This window comes from Notolepis coatsorum (genome assembly GCF_963971535.1).
Source record: "Notolepis coatsorum genome assembly, chromosome: 3".
NCBI lineage: Eukaryota > Metazoa > Chordata > Actinopteri > Aulopiformes > Paralepididae > Notolepis > Notolepis coatsorum.
The window spans coordinates 13024795-13052002 of NC_140167.1; the positions used below are offsets into that span (position 1 = coordinate 13024795).

The window sequence follows — 27208 nt, forward strand, 5'->3', positions numbered from 1 at the left end:
CAGACACTCACCATTGTGCATGTTTGCCTTCTTTTTTTTGCCCAAAACAACTCCACGAGTAGCCAATTATTTGCCAGGGCTGCACTTCCAGTCGGCGCGCGCCGCCAACACCACAAGAGAGACCCCGCGCGCTCCAACACCACGAGGGCAGCTCTCTCCGCGGCGCGCGCCCCCACAGGCTCGAGGGGCTGTCTCCCCCCCCCCCCCGTGATTGAATCCAGCTGTTGTGGGGGGGGGGGGTGCTCGAGGGGGGGGGTCTCAATTTGCATGGCTAAATACGACATGGTGGGAGTGGGGAGAGGAAGAAATAGAACAGATCATTTTGAAAAGACATTCCTTCAACTTATTGGTCAATGTGCCGAAGCTTCAGCTCGACCAGACAGTGGTTATTAATGAGAACCCGGTGTCGGCTTTCGCGTAAAGGGGGCATAGTTGTGGGTTTTTGGAGGGGCGGTGAACGCACCACAAGCGCGTATAGTAGCAGCAGGGGGGGATTATTACGGAGAATTTACGGGTCGTCTCTTTCCTCTGAGGGAGCTCAAGAGAATCACAAAGCATGTTTCTAGCAGTACGTGGCTTTACGCTTTGGACCTCCGCAAGGTATGTATTATAAATCGTGATGATTCTGCAGATTCAATTTTTTTTAAGCCTATACTGTATGTTTTAATAAGTTGTGATGTTTTGCGTTGAGTTATGTCTCTGGGTGAATACGGGTGGAGTGGGATGCCATGCTGGCAAAGTGCTGTTGTTTTCTTTCTCAATTAAGCTGTTTTCTCAGAGAGTAGGCTACTGTTGTGTGAATACCTGTGATTGCATCTTTCCAGAATGTTGACAGCTGTGGTGGTCGCTTTGCTTTGCATCCACTCTGGACACGGTCAGGTGAGAGAAGCTCTCTTTCAGGAATATGTTCAGTCTCTTTGGGTCATCATCTCTCTTCTGCACGGGGTTCATTCATATAGAGAGAATGAATCATCTATATACTCTCTTTGTAGACTCTTTTTGTACTCTGGTATGTCATAAATGTCTAAATGTAACAGTACTGTCTATCTGTATGTCATATATATATATGTTATGAATTGAAAATGGGGGACCCTGATGTAAACAATACGAAAGTCTTTCCCTGGTCTGCATCCCCTTAACAATTGTGTTGAGCCGTACTGTATTGTACCCATTCTGCAATCTGTTAATACAATTTTCAATCAATCACTCAGAATAGTAGATATTCAACGTGGGTGTTTTGTTAGAATGAATGAATGATTTTTTTAAATTATATATATATATATATATATATATATATATATATATATATATATATATATATATATATATATATTGATTGTTACTATTATTCTGAGAATGCCTTCTTAAGATTTCTGTAATTCAGAGTTGCACTGTCCACTTCCTGCTAGAAGATCATTATCGATTATAAACTATAACTATAATTACCCCCCCCCCCCCCCCCCCCAATTACCCCCCCCCCCCCCCCCCCCAGACCTGCTCAGAGGGATTTGCCTATGACCGTAGGGGAAGGCAGTGTATTGGTAAGTGACCTCATTCACACTATGATAATCGTCCTGAGTTCTCCAGACGGCATGCAGTGTCCGACCTAACTAACCCCCCCACCCCCCACCTCTGTCCCAGATGTGGACGAGTGCCGCACCGTCCCAGATGCCTGCAGGGGGGACATGCGCTGTGTCAATCAGAACGGCGGGTACCTCTGCATCCCAAGGGGCTTATACACCCGAACCTACGAACCGGAGGCGCCCGCTTACCCCGAGCAGCCCGAATACCCGGACACCTCCGTGGGCTTCGCGGACACCTTCCGTCCACCCTCCCCGGGGTCCGTGGAGCCGAGCTACCCCCGGGTGAGGAGCACCGCCCCGTGCATCCTCGGATACACTCTCGGGGAAGACGGTGTCTGCAACGGTGAGCCTCACACTTTCGTCCGTCCAATCCGTCCACCTGTCTCAAGAGTGTTTCAAATGCGGTTGTGGTCGTTAGTTCGAGTCCCGCGTGCTTGCTCATTATATCTTTTCAAAAACGTCCCACAGACTGTCTTCTTGCATAATTATACGGGCAGCTTGTCACTCATGGTGGACGACGACTGTGGGTTTGGTCAAATCGAAATTTACTTAATAACCGGTCCGTGGCGAAAGGGATTCCGGCGAGACTGTGGCACTGGTGCTGCCATGGTGGTTTTTAAGTCTATTTCGAACGCAAAGTCTGTCCCTTCTTCACATTATACGTCTCTCTTTCACAAGTTGAGTCAAAATGACTGACAGTTCGTATTTCATTGTCTCGTTAAAATATAAACCGCAGGGAGGATGCACCGATGCAAATAGTGGTGTCAGATATTGGGCCAATAAGGCTAAAACAGGGTATCGCTATCGGGAGAACTCAGGAGCAATACTGAGAGCCAATACTTTTTAATTGTATATCTCAATCGTTTTCTTTGTTCAACTACTTTAAACTCTACGTCTATACAGCCCATTAAACATAATGGATCGGATCTGTACTAGGCATCACACACGATACTTAAAGGAGAACATTATGGAACACATTAGGGGAAATTCTACTATGTTATTTCCATGGCTTAAGACAGTTCAATTAATATTAGTGAAAGTGAGCTACACTCTCTCTCTCTCCCCAAAACCAGAAACCAGAGAAGTAAGAATCAAACTTTTGTAAAGTCTGGATGCTTCATTGACAATGAATGTGAGACTGATTTTGTGGACCCACAGAACGTTTGTTTGTACTCTGGTCTCAGTTTTGAAACAGAAACGGTATCTATAAACTCAGAACATTCCCCTAGGTTCCTCTCAGTGTCATCTATAAAATCTCTCCCATTGTCTCTTCAGACTGTATACTTGATGACCTCACAAGTTTGAGTAGTTTTTGGATTTGGGAGAGAGTTGCACATTTTCACTAATATCTATTGTACTGTCTTAGACCAGAGGGGTTCTGAAATTGGGCGTAGTTCCCCTTTAAAGTGTAGCACTCAGAATCAGTGCAAAGAGCAAAGAAGTGGTGTTGGTGCATCTCTGATATGAACCGTTCAAAACAAAGGCTTTGTAACTTTCACCTTGGAACTCAGTCTTGTCTCGTTAACTGCTGCAAGACTACTCAATGTGAGGTCCAAAGGGAGACTATGTCTGTCTTAAGCAACAACTTCTCTCTGCTCCTACTAGCAACTCTGGTAGAAACAGCTGTGTATGATTTATCTCCACCAGGTGGAAGCCTGAGGGGGAGATCGTCCGTTGAGTCTGTGAGTGTGTCATTCTATCTGTCCACAGTTAATCTCGCAAACTACAGTGTCGATTTGGAAGAAATGGCGCACATAGGTTAACAGCAGGCCAAGGACCTGCATTCTGGAATATTTTCCTGATCGGTCAACGACAAGTATTTTATTTGAATTAATTTCCATCATTGTCCATTGTAACACAGTATGAAGTTACACAGCTTGAACACAAGAGGGCGATACTACACAGGTAATCAGCTCTTTGGCACCTGTTTACGACATGTCATAGTGAACCAATTGTCATTGATATGCCTATGCATTAAAAACATTCATTAATTCATTTACATCATCATCATACGTCCATTGAAATAAGCGCGCCCCCTTTTGTATCTCATGAACCGTTTGTCGTAGAGACTTATGGGAGGTGTCGATGAACTCAGTACAGACTACTACTTTCATTGGTCTAAGGTAACCATGCCCCCATGCTTTAGTGTGTTATAGTGTAAATAGTGTCTAATGGTTTATTCCACCCAAATAGTATTAAAGGTTTATTCCACCAAATAGTGTAATAGTGAACTACTTTGTAATAGTGAAATACTGTGTATTAGTGTAATAGGAATAATGTGGGGAGATCTGCTTTTATTGGTCTAATGGAAGCTACTAGAGAAGAAATGGGTGGCTGTCGCCTGGTGGAGATATACCGTTCAATACTTTTGTTAGTTTCTGAGCACAGAGCCGGTCCACTGGTTGCTTTATTCATTCTTTAGGCAAACCAGACAGGAACGTGAAGAGAGAAGCACAGTGTGAACCAGCAGCATGAACCAGATTTCAACCCCATGCAGTCGGCCTCATGGATGAATCCCAGCGCGTCCAGGGACCAGTGCTGATCCATGGGATATCGCCGAGCGGCCCCTGGCCTGGATATCTGGCGTAGAAATATCAGACTCTGTTCTTCTAGAGTCCCTGAAGGTGGCGATATTATCGTTTGCTCGTCCCAAAGACAACAGTTTACCGGGTTCCCAAGAGCCAAAGGTTCAACGGTGCACTGACTGGACCATCGGAGCGCCCCCAGAGAACACAGATTTGCGATGATGTCGGAAGAGAGAGTTAGCTAACAGAGTTCAGCATAGTGGCCCGTGTGCCAGAAAGCTGCTGGGAAGGAGGGCCTTCTGCTCACCCCCCCCCCCCCCCCATGCCTTGGAAAAGATCAACCGTTTGATTGATTCTGTGGAATTTCACAATTGTAACTGATCCCAGATCCGCAATAAACATGAAGTGACTGATGGTCTCCCCAGCTGTCTTAACCCTTTCACTGCCACACTACTGAAGGTTAACCCTTTACCATCACACCGTCGGTAGTGTGATAGTAAAGGGTTAACCTTCTGTAGTGTGGCAGTGAAAGGGTTAACCTGCTGTCGTGTGGCAGTGAAAGGGTTAACCTGCTGTCGTGTGGTCGCAGTGAAAGGGTTAACTGTTTGGTAGTGCGGCAGTGAAAGGGTTAAATACACGCTAGACATCTTAACCTAATCAATCCACAGTACGCCCAGCGGGGGTCAGGCCGATGTCTGCATTGGTCGCATTGGCTAAAATGGACTGCATTATATAACTGTTATATATAATGTATATTATATAGCGCTTTTATCCAAAAACGCTTTGCAACTTACGCCCCCAACCATTCACTCACACATTCACACATCGACGGCGGAGGCAACCATGCAAGGTGGTGCCAACCTGCTCATCGGCAGCGGTTATACAGGGGTTACAGTACGTGTCTTGCTCAAGGGACACTTCGACACGCTGCCCGGGAGGAGACGCAATCGAACCTGAGAACCGCCTGATTACCAGACGACCGCTCTATACCTCCTGACTGAGTCACTGATGGAAAAGGACTCTGGAAAGTCCACCAGGGCAGCGGTAATCAACCTTTCTGATGCGTGACCCCTAAAAACAGACAAATGCCTCTCCGTGACCCCAACAGCCTGGGTCAAGCAGAGACGGAACGCTGAGCTTTGACACCAAAGAATGTTTATTAGTTCCCAGTTTTAAGGCTATTTCACTTGATTAATGATTGGAGGAGGAGAGCGGTAGGCGTCAAGATATTCCTCATTTCACAAGAAAATCAAAAACCAAAATCATCCCACCACGACCCCCTGGGAGGGTCCCAACCCTCAGGTTTAGAACCACTACATTACAGCATTTTTCTGTCACTCCGGCTAAATGACCCGTGGCCCTGTAATGAATGGAAAATGCACTTGTGTACTCTTAGTCAAAGGAGTGATTTTTAGCTCAGAGACGTGTACTGTTTCTTTTTATAAGGGGGAGAAGCGGTGGGGGAATCGGCTCCCAAACCTTGTTTGGGTAAACTACAAAATCTTAGCGCCAAAGATGAGGTCATTTGTTGCCAAATCTACGCCGGGCTTGTAGCACAGACATTCCTCTGTGGGGGGGGGGGGGGGGGGGCTATTAGCAGCGGGTCTTTATACCTCTGAAGGTGTGTGTGCGTGTGCATGTGTGTGTTTGTTTGTGTGTGCGGTGATGTAAGGGACTTACGCTGAGTGACGGGGCTATGGGGCAGAAACGTTGCAGACGGCGACTTCCTGTCTCAAACCTGTTTCAAACGCGGCCTTGTCTCCGGAGTTAACGGCACACAGCTCTATCAATGTCACTATGAGCAACGGTCTGAGAGAACAATACAGCGCATTAGGTCACGTCTTGTGGCTCTGAGACGTACCTCTGTTTGTGGCGCTAACCGGTCACTCTTTTCCACGACTACATGCGATGTTGGCATCTTATATACAGGCTACGTACTGAGCGCTCATTACAAGTCAAACATTGTATGTTCTCTGGCTATAACCGAAAGAGAGTGCTTGTCTGACTCTGGTCTCAACCTGTAGCTCATCCGATACCACCTATAGGGAGGTGTAGTCTGACGTCACTTTAGTTTCCCACGCGGTCCACCCGTATAGGGATTTATCATTGGGGAAATGTATTATCGGCTATTGTAATAATTCTGCCTCGTGAACATTGGCAAGCTTTCCATTTTTGCACAAAATGAGTTCTCTTCCTATCACTAACATTATTGTTTAAGCATTTTTTGTTGAAATAAAGTTGGTTATAAGGTTTTTAATTTGTAGTTAAAAAAGAACTACACTTACTTACCAGTAGAACGCCTGTCGTTCAGTGCTGTCGCCTCATACAGCCAGGAGTCTACGCTGTGGCGACGTCAGTCAGCAGCGCCAGAGTGAAGTGTAGTTCCTCGGTGAACAAAAACATAAACTTTGTTATTTTGCTACTTTTACGATTAATTGCAAATTTTTTCATGTTGAGCTATAGATTGTGGACGAATACACACAGAAAGGTACACCATGCCAATGTTCATGCTTTATTTGTTTTAAACGAGACGATTTCGAAATGGATCCATTGAAAATACATGGCAATTTCAAGGAGGGTGGGCCACGCGGGAAATGGAAACACCAATGACTTAACCACTACACCTCCCTGTTGTGTTTTGGGGAGCGGGCTATTCTCGGTCCTCGCTCCACAATGGGGAAACAAACTCCCCCCCACCAAGTCACTTTGGGTAAAAGCATCAGCTAAATGACTCAAGTGAGATGTAAATGGGAACGTTTGTGCACGTTAAACTGGAACGCTAACGTAGTGTAAAAGTAGGGCAACCTGTGGTGTCGAAATCTATTACGGTCGTTTCATTCATACCTTCTTCCATAGCGCATCGGTCATAAATGCTGGGGTTTCTCTTCACCCCCCTGTGAAAATCTCTCATCACCCCCCCTCCCCGACTGACCAGAGTGGTCGGCAGCACCCCCCCCCCCCCCCCCCCCCCCCGCTCTCCCCGCGGCCAGTTAGCGAAACGGGCTATATAAGGAGCTGAACTGAAACGCTCCCGTCTCTTTCACACAGCCAAGCTCCCTGGGGTCACGCGCGCTCGCAGCGAGGGCGCTTCACATGTGTGTCGTAGACGATCCAGGCTGCCACACGGGAGAGATTTTCGACCGGTAACTGCAAGCAGGTGCCGCCTGTATATGGGCCGTGTTGTTGCCTTTGGCCCACGGCCTAGCGTTGTAACCCCCACCCCCACCCACAGAAAAGCCGGCTTGGCACAGAGGAAGACGCGTTCGCCATCAAAACCCTTATCTGCTATCCTGGGGCTGCCTGTTCAAACAAACCCAGAGTTGGACCTTCACCCTCCCACCCGCTTCTCTTTTTAAATTCAGTGACTTCATTGTCTGAGAACCGCGAACAGAGCGAGGAATTTTGATTTGTCATATCCTCATAAGGACATGTGCCTGTTAGGCAGTATAGTGAGCGAAGGGAATTGATGGAATTTCAGGACCCCCAACCCAACCCCCCCCGCCACCCCCCCCCTGCCGATTGTAATCTCTAATCTTGTGCAATAACAATCGTAACTGTGTTGCCAAGATTAATGGAAGGTTAAGTGTCTAGTTACTGTATATTATGATGTCCAGAACTAAATAAACATGGATATTAATCTGAAAATGCCCACATTGGAATTATTCATTTAAGGGAATCACACACATTTACATTTAGTCATTTAGCTGACGCTTTTATCCAAAGCGACTTACAAGTTCTGTACGACAAGTCATCAGGAAGGGCACGCATCTATCAGCTGAGTAACAATGTTCATCGAATAGGAGCGGATAGGAGCGCCTTGGCTGGTTCCAGATGCTGAATCGCCAACCGCTAGTTCTGCTAATGCCACCTTTAAATGCCTTCTCAGGAACTACATATACCCTTGCTAGCTTAGGGTCAAATTCTGCTAGGACCTTCTCTCCTGTCTCCCCTACTCTGTCTCCCTCTCAGCCTTCCTACTGTCTCAATAAAGAACCTTCTCTCCTGTGTCTCCCCTACTCTGTCTCCCTCTCAGCCTTCCTGCTGTCTCAATAAAGAACCTTATCTCCTGTGTCTCCCCCTACTCTGTCTCCCTCTCAGCCTTCCTACTGTCTCAATAAAGAACCTTCTCTCCTGTGTCCCCTACTCTGTCTCCCTCTCAGCCTTCCTGCTGTCTCAATAAAGAACCTTCTCTCCTGTGTTTCCCCTACTCTGTCTCCCTCTCAGCCTTCCTACTGTCTCAATAAAGAACCTTCTCTCCTGTGTCTCCCCCTACTCTGTCTTCCTCTCAGCCTTCCTACTGTCACAATAAAGAACCTTCTCTCCTGTCTCCCCTACTCTGTCTCCCTCTCAGCCTTCCTACTGTCTCAATAAAGAACATTCTCTCCTGTGTCTCCCCTACTCTGTCTCTCTCTCAGCCTTCCTACTGTCTCAATAAAGAACCTCTCCTGTGTCTCCCATAATCTGTCTCCCTCTCAGCCTTCCTGCTGTCTCAATAAAGAACCTTCTCTCCTGTGTCTCCCCTACTCTGTCTTCCTCTCAGCCCTCCTACTGTCTCAATAAAGAACCATCTCTCCTGTGTCTCCCCTACTCTGTCTTCCTACTGTCTCAATAAAGAACCTTCTCTCCTGTCACCCCTACTCTGTCTCCCTCTCAGCCTTCCTACTGTCTCAATAAAGAACCTCTCCTGTGTCTCCCATAATCTGTCTCCCTCTCAGCCTTCCTGCTGTCTCAATAAAGAACCTTCTCTCCTGTGTCTCCCCTACTCTGTCTTCCTCTCAGCCCTCCTACTGTCTCAATAAAGAACCATCTCTCCTGTGTCTCCCCTACTCTGTCTCCCTCTCAGCCTTCCTGTTGTCTCAATAAAGAACCTTCTCTCCTGTGTCTCCCCTACTCTGTCTCCCTCTCAGCCTTCCTACTGTCTCAATAAAGAACCTTCTCTCCTGTGTCTCCCCTACTCTGTCTCCCTCTCAGCCTTCCTGCTGTCTCAATAAAGAACCTTATCTCCTGTGTCTCCCCATACTCTGTCTCCCTCTCAGCCTTCCTACTGTCTCAATAAAGAACCTTCTCTCCTGTGTCTCCCCTACTCTGTCTCTCTCTCAGCCTTCCTGCTATCTCAATAAAGAACATTCTCCTGTGTCTCCCCTACTCTGTCTCCCTCTCAGCCTTTCTACGGTCTCAATAAAGAACCTTCTCTCCTGTGTCTCCCCTACTCTGTCTCCCTCTCAGCCTTCCTACTGGCTCAATAAAGAACCTTCTCTCCTGTGTCTCCCCCTACTCTGTCTCCCTCTCAGCCCTCCCACTGTCTCAATAAAGAACCTTCTCTCCTGTGTCTCCCCCTACTCTCAGCCTTCCCACACTCCAAGGGAAGTGGACTGCCCACTCTCCTTAAAGAAAATAAACATTACCCCGACTTCACTCTCTCTCTATTCCAGACATTGATGAATGTGAGACCAACACCCACCAGTGCAACCCCACCCAGGTGTGCATCAACACAGCTGGAGGATACACCTGCTCCTGTACTGAGGGCTACTGGCTAGTTGGTGGACAGTGTCAGGGTAAGCACTCAAGATACTGTACATTGAGTCTGTTTTTAATTGAACTGATCAGTAAAGTGGTTTTTGACCGGTTAAGTAGGAAAAATGATTGGTGTTATTCATTATTTATTAACGTTATTCTTTATTCTTTATTCTTATTGATAGTTCAGTGATTTACTTTCTATTATTTATTTTTACATTTATTGCACAAATAGTTATACAACTCACTTGGGATTTGGAATGGAATCCCTTGTACACCTTAATAACCCCTTAAAGTAATACACCTTATTAAACCTTATTCAATTAACTCAAAATCAAGTGGAATTAAGAAGGAAATTAAGTAGAATTGTGCATGGAATAAGTCATATTAAGCATCTTCGAGACACACAAGCCGAGGGCCGCCCGCAAATCTGAACGGCTCGTCTAAAGGTAGTTCCTGAATACGGGCTGTGTGCAAAATCTGACTGGGTTGTTTTATTTCACAGTTTATGTGTCGGTAGGACCATCAGAGAACCAAATGTAGTCAAAAAGTGAGTTTTTCATCATATGTTAAAACCAATTTTAAACTCCCTAATTGACCCTGACATTACTGATTAACCTCTGGCTGAAATGAAAGCACGTTCAAGGGGTCTGCAGTGTTTTATGTTCCCCCGTGAGTCATTATTAAGGGGATTAAGGCATGTTAAAGCTCTTTGTAAGAGATGATTGTTCCCCAGTGATTTGAAAGGTCCTCAGAGTTGCTCCTCATAAGTATCATAAATCCAAGATTTTTTTTTTTTTAATTTTTTTTATTATTGCAAAACAAAACTTATTAAAAGTCAGTACTCAACACACAATGTATAATGAAACTTTCAGTAAAGGTGGTTAAAATATATGCAAATAAATCCAAGATTATTTACATTTAAAGATTTTGTGGGAAGTTCAGTCCAACCCTCTTGGGATAAGTTCAGAACCAAGCCAAAGCAAACACCCTCCAGGTGATACAGAACTGATATCATTCAGTTTAGTATCATTCAACTTAATATCATTCAACTTAATATCATTCAACTTAATATCATTCAACTTAATATCATTCAACTTAGTATCATTCAACTTAGTATCATTCAACTTAGTATCATTCAACTTAATATCATTCAACTTAATATCATTCAACTTAGTATCATTAAACGTAATATCATTCAATTTAATATCATTCAACTTAATATCATTCAACTTAATATCATTCAACTTAATATCATTCAACTTAGTATCATTCAACTTAGTATCATTTAACTTAATATCATTCAACAATATATAAATTAGTAGAGGTCGGCGTTCAGGTTTAGGATTATACAATACACGATTCTGAGTAGAGCATCCCTGTTAGATTATCCAAGATGGACGACAAACACAGAGATTTACGCTGGCACAACTGTGGCAACGGAGGTTCACGGCTCCCATCTGCTTCGGGTCTGTCCAGCTGTCGAAACGCTCCGTCCCGAAGTAATATCCCTAATGTCAGATTTCTTCATTTCCCTGTAATGTCCCTGCTGGGCCAGAAACCAGAGTGCTGGAGTTACTGTCCTCTGGGCATTGTTGCTTATCTACTAAGAGGTTAATCCTTGTAAACTGGAGTGTAAATCAGCCTTCTTTAGGGATTCTTGGCTGGAGGAATAATTGGACTTGCTGAACATAGAACTGCCTGCCTGTTAAAGGCTCGGATTCTGTTCACGAGTCCCTCGTTTGATCATGTAATAAACAGTAAGGAAATAAGACTTGTAAAGCAACACAACCTTTTATTTTATTACTCTTTATAACCCAAGTACCTGCTTCTACACACAACTGGGGAACTATTAGGAACGTCTGACCACTAAGTCTTAACCTATTGGTAAACAAACGTATTGCTGAAAATATACACTATGAGTGCTGTTTTGACAGGATTAGGGTCTTTACTCTTGGCTACATTTGAAAGAAAATGCAACATTATGTCATAAAGGGCGGCACGGTGGCACAGTGGTTAGCACTGCTGCCTCACAGTAAGAAGGTCCTGGGTTCGAACCCCAGCAGGGGGCCTTTCTGTGTGGAGTTTGCATGTTCTCCCTGTGTTCACATGGGTTTCCTCTGGGTACTCCGGTTTCCTCCCTCACCCTAAAGACATGCATGTTAGGGCGGCTGATTGGCGCAGTGGGCAAGGCGCTCGCCACTAACGCAGGAGACGCTGGGTTCGAGCCCAGCTCTCGGCGTTGCTACCGGCTGGCCGGTCGTTCATACTAACACAATTGGCAAGTGTTAGAGGGTGGGAAAGCCGGTGGGTGGGGATTGGACGTTGTGGACAGCGACTCCTACAGGTCGGTTTGGTGACGCCGGTGCGGCGGAAGCAGGAAGTAGCGGGGGCAGCGTGAGCCTCCCACGCGTTACTCCTCGCCACTGAGAGTCCGAGCTGCTGCGGTGAAAAGATGCGACAGGCTGTCTCCTCGTGTACCGGAGGGGACACGTGATGCAAGGCTTCTATCCTCACTACAGCCGACCAGTGGGAGGCATAGTCTAGCAACGTTCAAGACAGGGGAGGGAAGAATTGGATAATATGAAATTGGGATGGGGAGAAAAATAGAAAAAATGGGGGGGAAAAGTGGATCACAAGTTTTTTTTTGAAACTGAAGATGTTGATTAGTGTGCACTGTCCCTGGGTAAAAAATTAATAAATAAACTTAAACTGTCTGTAGTGATGCATTTATGGCTTGGGTCGGACCCGTCGGGCTTAAGAGGTTAAATAAACTATAAACTTAAACTATAAAACTAAACGTAATACACAATGTATATTCTATCACAGTAGGTGTAAACAACACTATGCTTAACTCAATGGAGGCCAAACCCGAGATAAGTCGGGTTAACTCGCCATGCGTTGGGCGCCAGACCCAAGATTTCTATTTTTATTCATTATTCATCCAGGGACCTTGGTGTTACCATAGGGAATGAGTCTGAAGTTGCCAAAGTGCAATAGTAACCTTGTATCTTGGCCTGTGGAACGGCCAAATGTCTCCGGTTTCACTTTTCCTTGTCGGGCGGGGCGAGCGGTTCTCCCGGTTCCATTGAAGCGCGTCAAATATCCCCGGTCCATATGTTGTGGTGGGTTATGCCGTGGACCAAATGGACATTGGATGTACTGTACCAGATGGTGATCAAACAATTGGAATATTATTTTTGGAATACTCCCGATCACAGGTAAGGACTATCCGACGTAAATTTTAGCTTGATCCTGCAATGCTTTTATACCGATCGAGCAGATAAGCGTTTTTAGTGTTCAATACGAATGCTGTTACTGACAATCAAATTATCAGAAACGACCCCCCCCCCCCCTTTCATGCATTCATGATGGAACATAATACCTATGATATGGATTTGATTTCGGAATAATAGCATGTACAGGCAAGAAACGGCAACGTCTAAAGTAGAATTGACGTTTAGGCTATAACTCAGCATTTCGGGAATTACCCCAGACCACGCTATAACTATACTTATATTCATCACGGTATAACACGGGAACGTATGGATGGGGGAAAAAAATCTTTTTCACATATTGAACAATAGATAGGTGATGTCAAATGGGCCATATAGTATTGTATCCATAGCTATAATATAGAATATAGTTATAGCTCTACAAACAAGGTGACGCACTCTTATCTTTCAAAGTGTGGCCTATCCAAGGAGGGGTCCGGGAGGGGGGGTTCGAGCTGGAGCATATGTGTGTAGGGTTTTAGATAATAGGTATTAGGGGTATATCCTGTATAAGGCATTGGTATAATTGGTAATTTCGTTGGATATACACTGTATACGGTAAAATATTATTATAGACTTTTTTTTGTTTTCTGTTTCTGTACTTGCATGTCATTTTAGCCACCTTAATTGTTAGTTTCATTATGCATTGTGTGTTGAGTACTGACTTTTAATAATTTTTGTTTTGCAATAATAAAAAAAAAAAAAAAAAAAAAAGTGTGGCCTTGCTACGACGGGCCCAGACTAATAGCTGGCGCTGAATGAGTTAAGGGAACCCAGTCGGTTCTGGGGGGTCAACAGTGAGACGGGCTGTGGCAACCCGGGGGAAGAAGAAGTAGCTGGTTACTTGGATGCTATTTTGAAGTGCCGCTCCTCTTCTCTTGTGTTATTCTCTAGATGTGTACCCTCTTCCCATCTAGGATGAGCTGTGCTCTATTTGGTTGTTAAGTCGACCTTCCAATAAACAGTTTCCGGGGCCAAGCTTCCAGCGTTGGCTGAGGCTCTGGTCTTTTCAACACGCCTCAGTGTCCCTTGTTGTTTTAATAGATCTGAGTCATAAAGGAACTGTTTGGGGTCTGAAATCCTAGTATCCCCCGCTGTCTGAAGCGGAGCGTTCGGCCCCGGACATGAATATACATTATGCGTGGCGTCCAGTATGCTCTGTTGTATGAGGCATTAGACAAACTGTTGAATGCTGTTATATGGGTTCTGGGCGTCACCCTTGCAGCTTGAGTGTGATTGACAGGGTATAGATCGGCCAACTGCAGTTGTAGTGAGCATTGACTGACATGTCCTGTCTAAAATGATGCTCTAGTAGTTTGACAAATGTATATATCATAATGGTGAAATACCTATGTTTTAGCAGTTAGTTTTCATTATGATTTGATGCAAAAAGAGATTAAATATTTGTATTTTGTGTGTAAATGTAGAGTCTGCAGCAACAGAGTGTTATTGACCAGTTGTCTCTCTTTCTCTCATTGACCAGATATTGACGAGTGTCGCTACGGTTACTGTCAGCAGCTGTGTGCCAACGTCCTCGGCTCGTACTCCTGCTCCTGTAACCCTGGCTTCCTGCTCAACCCAGACAGCAGGACCTGTCAAGGTACACACACACACACACACACACACACACACACACACACACACACACACACACACACACACACACACACACACACACACACACACACACACACACACACACACACACACACACACACACACACACACACACACACACACACACACACACACACACACACACACACACACACACACACACACACACACACACACACACACACACACACACACACACACACACACACACACACACACACACACACACACACACACACACACACACACACACACACACACACACACACACGCTTACTATCCATTCATGCTTCATGTGGATACCAAACAGAGAAGGTAAAGACGACTTTGAACTGTTGAACAGTAATCCAGAACTATTTTATTGCACTGTAAAATATATTTTTTTTTATCTATTCTATTCTACAATTTTATTGCACTGCACTATTGCACAATTTTACTCTGTCTATTTTATCTTACTCTTTTTATTATTGTCTATTTAAAACTGAATCAAACCATAAAGGTGGCCTGTTGGGATGTTAGATCCTAATGTAAAAAACTGTGATTTTATATGTCTGCACTTTATGTGCTCTTTTTATGCCTGTCTTTTTTCTGTTGTGAAGCACTTTGAGCTGCAGTTTCTGTATGAAAGGTGCTATACAAATAAAGTTTATTATTATTTATTCACGTATGTATTCACGTGTGCTGACTCGCCCCCTGTGCTCCAGACGTGGATGAGTGTGAGGACGAGCCCTGCACCCACGGCTGCTTCAACACCTACGGCTCCTTCATGTGTAACTGTGACGAGGGCTTCGAGCTGGCCTCCGACGGCACCTCCTGCATCGGTGAGGCCCCCTGTGTTCTGTGTGTTCTGTTACCCCCTGTGTTCCGTGTGTTGTGTTACCCCCTGTGTTCTGTGTGTGTTGTTCTGTTATCCCCTGTGTTCCGTGTGTTGTGTTACCCCCTGTGTTCTGTGTGTGTTGTTGTGTTACCCCCTGTGTTCTGTGTGTGTTGTTGTGTTACCCCCTGTGTTCTGTGTTCTTTAATTTATATTTTTCAAGATAAATAATTTTTTCTTCACAAAAAACGAATAGCACTGTTATTGATCAATCTGATCTAGCAGAGGTAAATGGCAAATATTAACCATATATGCTGTCTAGATTGCTTATAATTGAGATAAAGTTACTTACTTACTTACTTACTTACTTAGGCCCATCGATCCCAATGAAGCATAGGCCATCTACGACTATTCTCCATCCAACACGGCTTTGGGCTGTCCTTTCTGCCTCCCCCCAGCTGAGATAAAGTTAACATCGGTTTAAATATCTTTTAAATGAATTGTTATGTCTTTATTGTTTTAAAATCCCAATAATGTTGTGGGTCCAGCAGATGAACCGTGATCACTGGGCGAGTAACAATACATGCGAACCGCACACAAGGGTTATGTGCAGTGGAGATACTGTAAGTCTCACATGGTCTGGGCCCTGAAGACACAAAGGCCCTCAGTAAGTCAGTGATTGGCTGAAGAGCTTCTTGTGTTAATTGTGTGCTACTATCAGTGGTTACACTTATCAGTGGTTACACTTTACTAGAATCCACTCATAATGTGCATAATGATCCCCTTTAATTCTTCATGAGCAACTCCTATCCTATCAGTGTTCTGTGTCTTGACGGCACAAATTGGAAAAAGTAGGTGTTTTTATGCGGCAACTTAGAATCCATGCAGGGGGGGGGAAGGGAATCTATGATACGAGATGAACCTGTAGTAGTGCTGCTCTGCCATATTCCATAGAGAAGTTATTCATTGTTTTCACATGCGATGAGCGCTAAGTACAGGGTTTGCACAAGGTCCTTGAAGTGCTTAAAGTGCTTGATTTTTTTACCAGAAAAAGTCAAGGCCTGGAATTCCTTGAAAACAGCCCATTTATTCAACAAGGTGCTTAAAAAGTCCTTGTAATTCAAATAAACCATTCGCATTGAATGTTTTGTTCATCCATGATCAAATTGTTCTGAATCAAGAAATCGTTTTTTTGTTCTGTTTTAATCAAATCTGACGAGTCGCTGTCTCGCTCGCTCCAACTGCTTTTCCTAATTTATTTGCGTGTGATGCTCTAACTTGCTCTAGCTGGCAAGCAGGCCAAGAAGATGCTTTAAAAAAACTGCATTTAAAAGTGAATTGTATCCTTCGAGTGACATCCTTGAAAATGAAAAATAGTGCTTGTAAAAGTACTTATAAGTCCTTGAATTTCATTTTCCAATGTCTGTGGGAACCCTGTAAGTAACTCTCCATCTCCCTTGCCTCCTGTAGACCTGGACGAGTGCAGCTTCTCTGAGTTTCTGTGTCAGCATAATTGCATGAACACACCCGGCTCGTTCTCCTGTGATTGTCCGCCTGGATACTATGTATATGAGGATGGCAGGACTTGTGAAGGTAATTACAACCTGACCTCCACCATGAATCACCTGGCAAACATACAGAGGTTTGGAGAAGCTGAGGAGCTTTTTATATGATAACAGAACAAGGACACACAGGTGTCATTATTCACAGCTGCACTGCCTGTGAGCTGCCACCAGGGGCAGAGTGGCTAACTGTAAGTGACTGGCTGGCTGGCTGGCTAACTGACTGACTGACTGACTGACTGACTGACTGGCTGACTGACTGACTGACTGACTGACTGACTGGCTGGCTGACTGGCTGACTGACTGGCTGACTGACTGACTGACTGACTGACTGACTGACTGACTGACTGACTGACTGACTGACTGACTGACTGACTGACTGACTGACTGACTGACTGACTGACTGACTGACTGACTGACTGACTGACTGACTGACTGACTGACTGACTGACTGACTGACTGACTGACTGACTGACTGACTGACTGACTGACTGACTGACTGACTGACTGACTGACTGACTGACTGACTGACTGACTGACTGACTGACTGACTGACTGACTGACTGACTGACTGACTGACTGACTGACTGACTGACTGACTGACTGACTGACTGACTGACTGACTGACTGACTGACTGACTGACTGACTGACTGACTGACTGACTGACTGACTGACTGACTGACTGACTGACTGACTGACTGACTGACTGACTGAATGAATGAATGACATGGTATCTGCAGGGTATTAAAAAGCCTTTCTTTTTGTGCCACGGCTCACACTATAATCGCAGCATCCGGGGTTCGAATCCGGCCCGGGGACCTATGCTGCATGGCCTCCCCAAAAATCTTCTCCCAACTTTCCTCTGCCTGTCCTATCTGATAGAAAGCTGTAAAAATGCTAAGAATAAATCTTTAAAAAGTATTTTTTATTTGCACAGGCCACAGGGATTACATCTTTTGGGGGGGGCGCAGCCCGGCTGTCAGGAGATTAACTAATATTAAATATATGTTTTTGTATTCAAGTCGTTGCTTTTTGCGGGGCTACCGGGAGCTTGGTGCGTCTGGCGAGAGCTTGTGTGGAACACGTAATAATTTAAATCGGCGTGCAAGTGCAGCCCCCAGTTCAATGATGCTGTGTGTTGTAAATATCTTGTTGCTAGTATGGTCGTGACATTGGTATTAAATTCAACTTGTTGAAACCTGCAGATACCCTGAAATGAATGAATGAATGTGTGAGTGACACTGCCAGTCTATAAGGTGTGTTCACCTTTAAAAATTTATTAAATTCCTGGAATGCTGAAAAAACACCAAAGCCCTCTTGAACTCTGCTCAAATCTCTGTATTTTTGTCAAGTGTACCTGTTTATGCATTTAAAACAAATATATATATATATGAATCAACTGTAAACTTGTCAGTAATATGAAGCAAAACTCTAGAAAAGTTGGATGAGTAAATGTCATGTTTATTGGTAATATTTCACACCAGCTACTGAACAACCATCAGATTAATCAGTGTTCTGTGCTTTTAAATCTACCTCTGTTATTATAGTTTTCTGATAATCGCTCAATAGTTCTAGACCTCATTTATGCTACTTTTATTATGGATATTGATACAGATATAAATGTGGTTATTGATCCTGCTATTATTTATGTAATGATAACAATGATGATGATGATGATATTGATGATGATGATGATGATGATGATGATATTGATGATGATGATGATGATGATGATGATGATGATGATGATGATGATGATGATGATGATGATATTGATGATGAATTAACTGACTTGAACTGTTGTGTGTTTGATTTTGAAGACCTCAATGAATGTGACACTGGTAACAACACCTGTACAACAGCACAAGTATGTTTCAATTTCCAGGGAGGCTACACATGCTTGGATCCCTTACAATGTGAACCGCCTTACATTGAACTCAGTGACAAGTGAGTACCGCGCTCTTTTCTCTCTCTTACCTTTAGGGGGCGCAATGATAAGGATACGGTACCTCGGAGCTAATGAGGAACTATGTTTAAAAAAATAAAATAATTTTCTTTATATTTGTCTCATATTTTTAGATCTAATTGTATTGCCTATATTTATTTATTTCTACTATTACCCTGCCCATATCTGTACCTCCCCTCTCCCCTCCCCCATGCTACTATGATGCCCGGATTTGCCCAAGGGGATCAATAAAGGAATATCTTATATTTTAGCAGCTAGCCTAGCTTCGTCAAAAGTGATACAAGAAATACAACTTATCTTATCTTGTTTTATTTGATCTTATGTTAATGAACTAGTAATTAACTATAACTGGCTTTAACTGTTGGGAGTGACTGAGGGGGATTCTAACAAGGTGATACAGTAGGGTCAGGATTCACGCATGGTGGGAGGAGAAAGCTGCACAGGTGTATACAGTACCTGCAGTATCTGTGTGTGTGTGTGTGTGTGTGTGTGTGTGTGTGTGTGTGTGTGTGTGTGTGTGTGTGTGTGTGTGTGTGTGTGTGTGTGTGTGTGTGTGTGTGTGTGTGTGTGTGTGTGTGTGTGTGTGTGTGTGTGTTTGAGGAGATATGGGGTGGATCAGAGCCATTTAATACCAGAGTTTGGCCAGGTTGAATAGTATGGACGCCATGTTGTGGCCACCTTTAGTGAGTCATAAGCCACTGACAGTCTACAACTCTTTTTGAAACCTCGCTGTTTATTACCGCGCTATTTATTACCAGGGTTTGGACAGCGAGGTTTCAAATAGAGTTGTAGACTGTCAGTGGCCTATGTTTCACTAAGATAAGGTGGCCACAACATGGCCAAACTCTGGTAATAAATGGCTCTAGGCTTGTCTAACCCTGGTAATAAATGGCTCTGGGCTTGTCTAACCCTGGTAATAAATGGCTCTGGGCTTGTCTAACCCTGGTAATAAATGGCTCTGGGGTAGAGCAGGGAACCTTGGTGTAGGACTGTAGGGAATGGTGATATATGTCATAGGTGTCAGACATCTAACAGACATCTAACAGACATCTAACAGACATCTAACAGACATCTTCCTTCTTCCGTCCGTCCCGTTCCTCTCCAGTCAGTGTATGTGTTCTGCTGAGAACCCTCTCTGCAGGGACAGGCCCTTCACCATCTTGTACCGACACATGGACCTGTCCTCGGGGCGCAGTGTGCCTGCAGACATCTTCCAGATGCAGGCCACCACGCGCTACCCGGGGGCCTTCTACATCTTCCAGATAAAGTCGGGCAACGAGGGACGAGAGTTTTACATGAGGGTGAGTGGGTCACAGATACACCTAAGATATAACCAATAACCACTACTCTGATAACTACTAACCTTACAGATACACCGAAGATAACCAATAACCACTACTCTAATAACTACTAACCTTATTTCACTTTGGGTGTCGTGTCTGGGTGTATCTTTTGTTGCTGTTTTTTGAAGTTTGGAGTTCCCTTCGTTTTTAGGTTAGAAGTTTCTTTAGGAGGTTCTTTATTGAGACAGTAGGAAGGCTGACAGGGAGACAGAGTAGGAGAGAAGGTTCTTTATTGAGACAGTAGGAAGGCTGAGAGGGAGACAGGAGAGATGCAGGAGAGGAGGTTCTTTACGGAGACAGTAGGAAGAGGAAGGCTGAGAGGGAGACAGTAGAGAAGGTTCTTTATTGAGACAGTAGGAAGGCTGAGAGGGAGACAGAGTAGGAGAGAATGTTCTTTATTGAGACAGTAGGAAGGCTGACAGAGAGACAGAGTAGGAGAGAATGTTCTTTATTGAGACAGTAGGAAGGCTGACAGAGAGACAGAGTAGGAGAGAAGGTTCTTTATTGAGACAGTAGGAAGGCTGAGAGGGAGACAGAGTAGGAGAGAAGGTTCTTTATTGAGACAGTAGGAAGGCTGAGGGGGAGACAGAGTAGGAGAGAAGGTTCTTTATTGAGACAGTAGGAAGGCTGAGAGGGAGACAGGAGAGAAGGTTCTTCATTGAGACAGTAGGAAGGCTGAGAGGGAGACAGAGTAGGAGAGAAGGTTCTTTATTGAGACAGTAGGAAGGCTGAGATGGAGACAGAGTAGGAGAGAAGGTTCTTTATTGAGACAGTAGGAAGGCTGAGGGGGAGACAGAGTAGGAGAGAAGGTTCTTTATTGAGACAGTAGGAAGGCTGAGAGGGAGACAGGAGAGAAGGTTCTTTATTGAGACAGTAGGAAGAGGAAGGCTGAGATGGAGACAGGAGAGATGCAGGAGAGAAGGTTCTTTATTGAGACAGTAGGAAGGCTGAGGGGGAGACAGAGTAGGAGAGAAGGTTCTTTATTGAGACAGTAGGAAGAGGAAGGCTGAGGGGGCGACAGGAGAGATGCAGGAGAGGAGGTTCTTTACGGAGACAGTAGGAAGGCTGAGAGGGAGACAGAGTAGGAGAGAAGGTTCTTTATTGAGACAGTAGGAAGAGGAAGGCTGAGAGGGAGACAGGAGAGATGCAGGAGAGAAGGTTCTTTATTGAGACAGTAGGAAGGCTGACAGAGAGACAGAGTAGGAGAGAAGGTTCTTTATTGAGACAGTAGGAAGAGGAAGGCTGAGAGGGAGACAGGAGAGAAGGTTCTTTATTGAGACAGTAGGAAGGCTGAGGGGGAGACAGAGTAGGAGAGAAGGTTCTTTATTGAGACAGTAAGAAGAGGAAGGCTGAGGGGGAGACAGGAGAGATGCAGGAGGAGGTTCTTTATTGAGACAGTAGGAAGGCTGAGGGGGAGACAGGAGAGATGCAGGAGGAGGTTCTTTATTGAGACAGTAGGAAGGCTGAGGGGGAGACAGGAGAGATGCAGGAGAGGAGGTTCTGGCAGGACTCAGTGCCAGGCCAACAGGGTCACATATGGTACTAGAGTTGGGGAGTCTTAAATGTCAACAAATAAATCAGAGAGAGAGATAGTGACCCTGTGTGTGTGGGACTTTTCGACTTAATTCCTCTGTCATGGGCATGGTCTGGGTCCATTTGAAGTAGGAAGGAGCACCAGATCTTGTAGAAGATTACCCTTCGAAACACATTTGTTTGTGCTTCTGTAGTGCATTAAAATAAACATCAAAATCAATCTTCTACAATTGTTAGTATTCCTCAAATCAGAGAGACAAGGGTATCCCATTCCTACTTTATCCAATCCCTTCCCACTTTCAATAAATCTTACCAAGCCAAATTTGCTTACTGCACTGGCAGATTACTTTACTAGTTTCAATCACGTTATTTGCTTAAAAGTAGTTCTTAGTCTTATTTTTGTCTGACCATTTTTGCAGTGTGGAGTTGTCTCTCCTGATTGGATAAAATGGGAACGGGATACCAGGATATGTATTTTCCATTTACTGCAGAGTGGAGGGACTGGGAGACCCATGTTACAGACCAAACACTCTATCAGTGATGACTGTTATTTTGAGCTATTATTTTAATATGTATACTACTTATTTTAACAAAGACCACTTACAGCACCTTTACTACACTGTTTAATATGGCGAGCCGGTTCTCTCTCAAGCCTCTAGATCACTTTGGGTCGCGACCCGTAGTTTGAGAACCGCTGCTCTAGATTTAAGACGTCACTTGAAGAACTCACTGTAGCAGCAGGTGACATCTCTTTTACACCAACAGAGTTTTCTGGGATTAACTTTAGTTTTCATTATATACACCAGGTGACTTCATCACTGGCTTCTACTTATCTACAAGACTCTTCTAGTTCCCATAACAACTGCCACAATTACTCGATCTATTCCCAAGGCCCACACTGTCTTTGGACAGAATTCCTTTCGTTTTGCTGCAGCGAATAACTGGAACTCTCTCCAAAACTGCAACAGTCCCATAGCTGACTGTTGTACATGTTGATTCCCCTTCTCCTCTCTCTATATATCACTAGTAGTTATTTAGGCTGTTTTTAACTTCATTGTCTCTACCTCATTGGATGTGTGTCTTGGATTCATGCATACTTTCATACGTTTTTCTTTTTCAGTTTCTTTGTTTTATTTTTGTTTTGTTTTGACTTCTGCTGGGGCCCCTTGCCAGGTCATCGTTGTAAATGAGAAGCTGTTCTCAATTGATCTTCCTGGTGAAATAAATAAATAAAATGAATGGGTAGGCCTGTAACTATCTCAATACAGAATAGAAGATTTGATTAATGTATCAAAATCTAAACCTGTATCTACGATTCTCCTTCTCTCATTCTCTTCCCTAGATTAAAATGTTTTCTCAGTTTTACTGGTAGTATGGTATGGGTGCTATTAGCATACTATTTAAGCCTCATTTTCATTGTTTACTACTTTTATAATAACATGTATATTTTTCTGAGCCAAATTAAGATGTGTGGCTGTGGTATATAATCTGCAATTAGAGCTCAAGTTTCAAGTTTGTTTATTAGTTGTCACAATAAAATACAATACTTTATGGTGAAATGCTTGGTTCTGTATGAGCCCCTGAGAGCCCCACATAAAGAATTGAAAATGAAATTGAATCGTGACTTCAAAATGTATATCTGCATCTAATCGGTGTAACTAGCAGGTTCTACCCAGTGGTGGAAAAGTAACTAAGTACTTTTACTCAGGTACTGTACCCAAACACAATTTCAAGGTACTTTACTTGAGTATTTTCATTGTATGGAATTTTGTACTTTGTACTCCACTACATTTCAAAGGAAATATTGTACTGTACTTTTTTCTCCACTACATTTATCTGAACCTGACTAGTTACTTTGAAGACATGGATTTTGCATAGAAAATATTCATTCATGTACTTTCACATTTGAAGCCTGTCAACTTCAAGAGGATGTAATCAGAGCAGCATAACTGGACCACACACCACTTTAACATAACCTTTAATCAGAGCAGCATAACTGGACCACATACCACTTTAACATAACCTTTAATCAGAGCAGCATAACTGGACCACATACCACTTTAACATAACCTTTAATCAGAGCAGAATAACTGGACCACACACCACTTTAACATAACCTTTAATCAGAGCAGCATAACTGGACCACATACCACTTTAACATAACCTTTAATCAGAGCAGCATAACTGGACCACATACCACTTTAACATAACCTTTAATCAGAGCAGCATAACTGGACCACACACCACTTTAACATAACCTTTAATCAGAGCAGCATTACTGGACCACATACCACTTTAACATAACCTTTAACATAAGAGGATGGAACGCTCCCAAGCACTGGAATACACAAACATCATGTAGAATGCGTACTTTTACTTTTGACACTTAAGTACATTAAAATACTTTGACCAGAGTACTATTTTATCTGGGTATTTCCACCTTTAATTAAGTAAAGGGACTGTGTACCTCTTCCACCACTGGTCCTGAGTCAGCTTTGTGTAAATAAAAGGGTTGACAGAGTGTGGTGTGAGGCAGTATGTTTGACCAGCAGAGGGAGCTGTATGTACAGTATGTGTGTGATGTGTACGACAGGACACAGCACTGCTGCATCACTGGAAGTGCAAACTCTGAAGATAACTCTTGATTATTAACATTTTCATAATCAATACGAATTTCTATTTCGAGGTCCCAATTTTATTATATTTTAGTTTTTTTTAGGCGTACAAATGTATTCATACTTGAAGCAACCATGTTTCTTCTCTGCTGTTTCTTTCTTTCTCTTTCTTGTGTGTGTGTGTGTGTGTGTGCACGTGTGCGCACACATGCATGCATAGTATACGCCCCCTCCCACTCTGTACTGATAAGACTCTTTATACCTGTATCACTGTACATTAATTAGTACTACAACTCTACATACATCTGATTAGCACTACACTAATCCAGTGTGGGAAATGTACCAGTTTAATCACCTGTGTACATTGTGTATTACTATCGCACTTTACTGTTACATTTGCACTCTGGTTGAATGCCAAACTTCTTTGCCTTGTACTGTACTCGTGCTGTATGATGACAATACATTTGAATCTAATCGAATAGGATGCAGGCAGGTGGATAGTTTTAGACTACAGACTATCAGAGACCTACAGGGAACAGTGAAATCATTCCACCCCTGCTGATTATTGATGTGTCAGTGACTAGACGTGTCCCGTGTTCACTTTGATATGGAGTAGAAAGTCTAATGCAAAGAGAGAAGGAGAACAAGTGCCACACCAGCCCTGTTTGTTCAAGTCTTAGCTCTGTTTGATCTCACGATGTCCAAAACTGGCACTTAAAGGGGAAGTACGCCCAATTTAAAGGAACACTCCGCGGCATTTTGGGAAATACACTTATTTGCCATCTTTCCCATGCAGTCAGAGTCAGACAAAGCAGCTTGATAATTCAGATTCTAATTCTTTATTGTCTATATTTATTGTAACATATAATATAGCTTATAGGGCATGTGGAGACTTTGTTTACACTGTTTTCTTTTCTCATAGTTTTATATTCAGAGTTAATTACAGTATATTGTGTACACTGTTTATTTTTTCCTCATATTTTCATATTCAGATCAAATTGTATCGCCTATATTTAAGTCTTTCTATACTATTACCCTGCCCATACCTATACCAGCCCCCCCCCCCCCCATCCCCATGCTGCTATGATTCCCAAATATCCCCAATGGGATCAATAAAGGGGATCAATAAAGGGGATCAATAAAGGAATATCTTATCTTATCTAAATGCAACTTGCAACGACCCCAACAACTGTTAAAGTGTTCCTGTTAAGCATCCATACATGTTTTCCCGCTAACATGAACAACTCTCTTCCAAATCCGAGAACTCCGAGGAGAGAGAGAGAGAGGAGAGAGAGAGAGAGAGAGAGAGAGAGAGAGAGAGAGGAGAGAGAGAGAGAGAGAGAGAGAGAGAGAGAGAGAGAGAGAGAGAGAGAGAGAGAGAGAGATATCACTAGTTGTTGATCAGATATCTTCCCCCAGTGTAGCTTTTTACTGGAATCATTGTACTATTGTTCAGATAAGACATCACATTCCCATACGTCCTGTCCTGCATACCTAACATTCTGTCTCTCTCTCCCTCTGTCTCTCTCTGTCTCTCTCTCCCCTTCGTCCCTCTCTCTCTCTCTCTCTCTCTTCTCTCTCTCTCTCTCTCTCTCTCTCTCTCCTCGTCTTACCAGCAAACCAGTAACGTGAGCGCCACGCTGGTGTTGTCCGTCCCGTCAAGGGCCCCCGGGAGCTGGTGTTGGACCTGGAGATGGTCACCGTCAACAACGTCATCAACTTCCGCGGCAGCTCCATCATACGGCTCACGATATTCGTGTCCGAGCATCCTTTCTGAGTCCCTCCTCCCAGTGGGGGGGTGTGTGTGTGGGTGCGTGTGTGTATGTGTGCGTGCGTGTTTATGTGTGTGTGTGTTTCTCAAATAAGCTCCCACCCCTGAGGATGTCCCCCTATTCTTTCAGTCCAGCATTCTTTCCACCAGGCAGCTGTTGTGCTTGCAGCTTAAAACGCGGCGCTTTTGTTTTGAAAACAGCTGTTTCTGTCGCCATGTCATCACTCATCACACCCCCCCCCCCCCCCCCCAAAGAAAAAAAGACTTATCCAATAAAAGACAGTAAACATCATCTGATGGGAAGGACTCTCCCCCTGCCCTCCACTCCATCACCCACCACCCCTCCCCCTCTTCGCTGTTGACACTAATGGACACTGTACTCTTTATAGCTGTGGGAATCTCCCACACGGAAGGATATTTATGGTTTACAATTTATGTTCTCCTCTCTTTCTTTTTTTTTTTTGAAATTATTTGAAAAAATATGGCTTATTAAATGACATGTATTGTGACTTTAACAACGTCTGTATTGGTGCAGGTTAAATACAGTAGTAGTTGTTGTTGTTGTTGTTGTTGTTGTTGTTTTCATTGTTTTTTACTCAAATCACATTATTTTCTGTGAATCTTTGTCCTTTAGATAAAAGCTGTGAAGTGAGCTCACAGTATGTGAGTTAGTTATTTGTAGTCCCTGAATCTAACGCTGATATGACTCTACTGCATTTTCAGTTGAATTACATTCTATATATATATATATATTTGGTGAAATGACAAGACCTTGTTTCATTGACATGTTGACTAATTGCTCATTTACAGTGGCCACCAGTACACATATTTGAAGTAATGCATCAATAAACGTTTTATTATTACCATCAATTTACCCTGAATACCCTAAAGAATTGAATTGCTGCACCATTGTCCATGTGTTATTATAAGCTCTTGAGGTCAGAAACATTTACATTTCTGGTGATTGTCTTTCATTTTCACATGCTTCTACCATGAGAACCTGTAAGTAAGCCTGGTCCAGTAAATAAAGGTATACTAGACCTGAAACTCGTGTGATGGTGTGATTTAATCAGTTCAATTTTCCAGACA

General features: G+C 43.6%; 1 protein-coding gene across 1 annotated transcript; it reads left to right on the forward strand.

Moving 5' to 3' along the window:
• Window positions 1-294: 294 nt before the first annotated feature.
• On the forward strand, window positions 295-27154 carry fbln5 (fibulin 5). Its single transcript, XM_084309624.1, is given in 12 exon segments — window positions 295-600; window positions 825-879; window positions 1493-1541; window positions 1642-1926; window positions 9541-9663; window positions 14381-14497; window positions 15219-15335; window positions 16799-16921; window positions 18712-18838; window positions 19963-20158; window positions 25965-25995; window positions 25998-27154. Coding segments are annotated over 12 exon segments (1395 nt in total). The 5' UTR covers window positions 295-556; the 3' UTR covers window positions 26126-27154.
• Window positions 27155-27208: the final 54 nt, after the last annotated feature.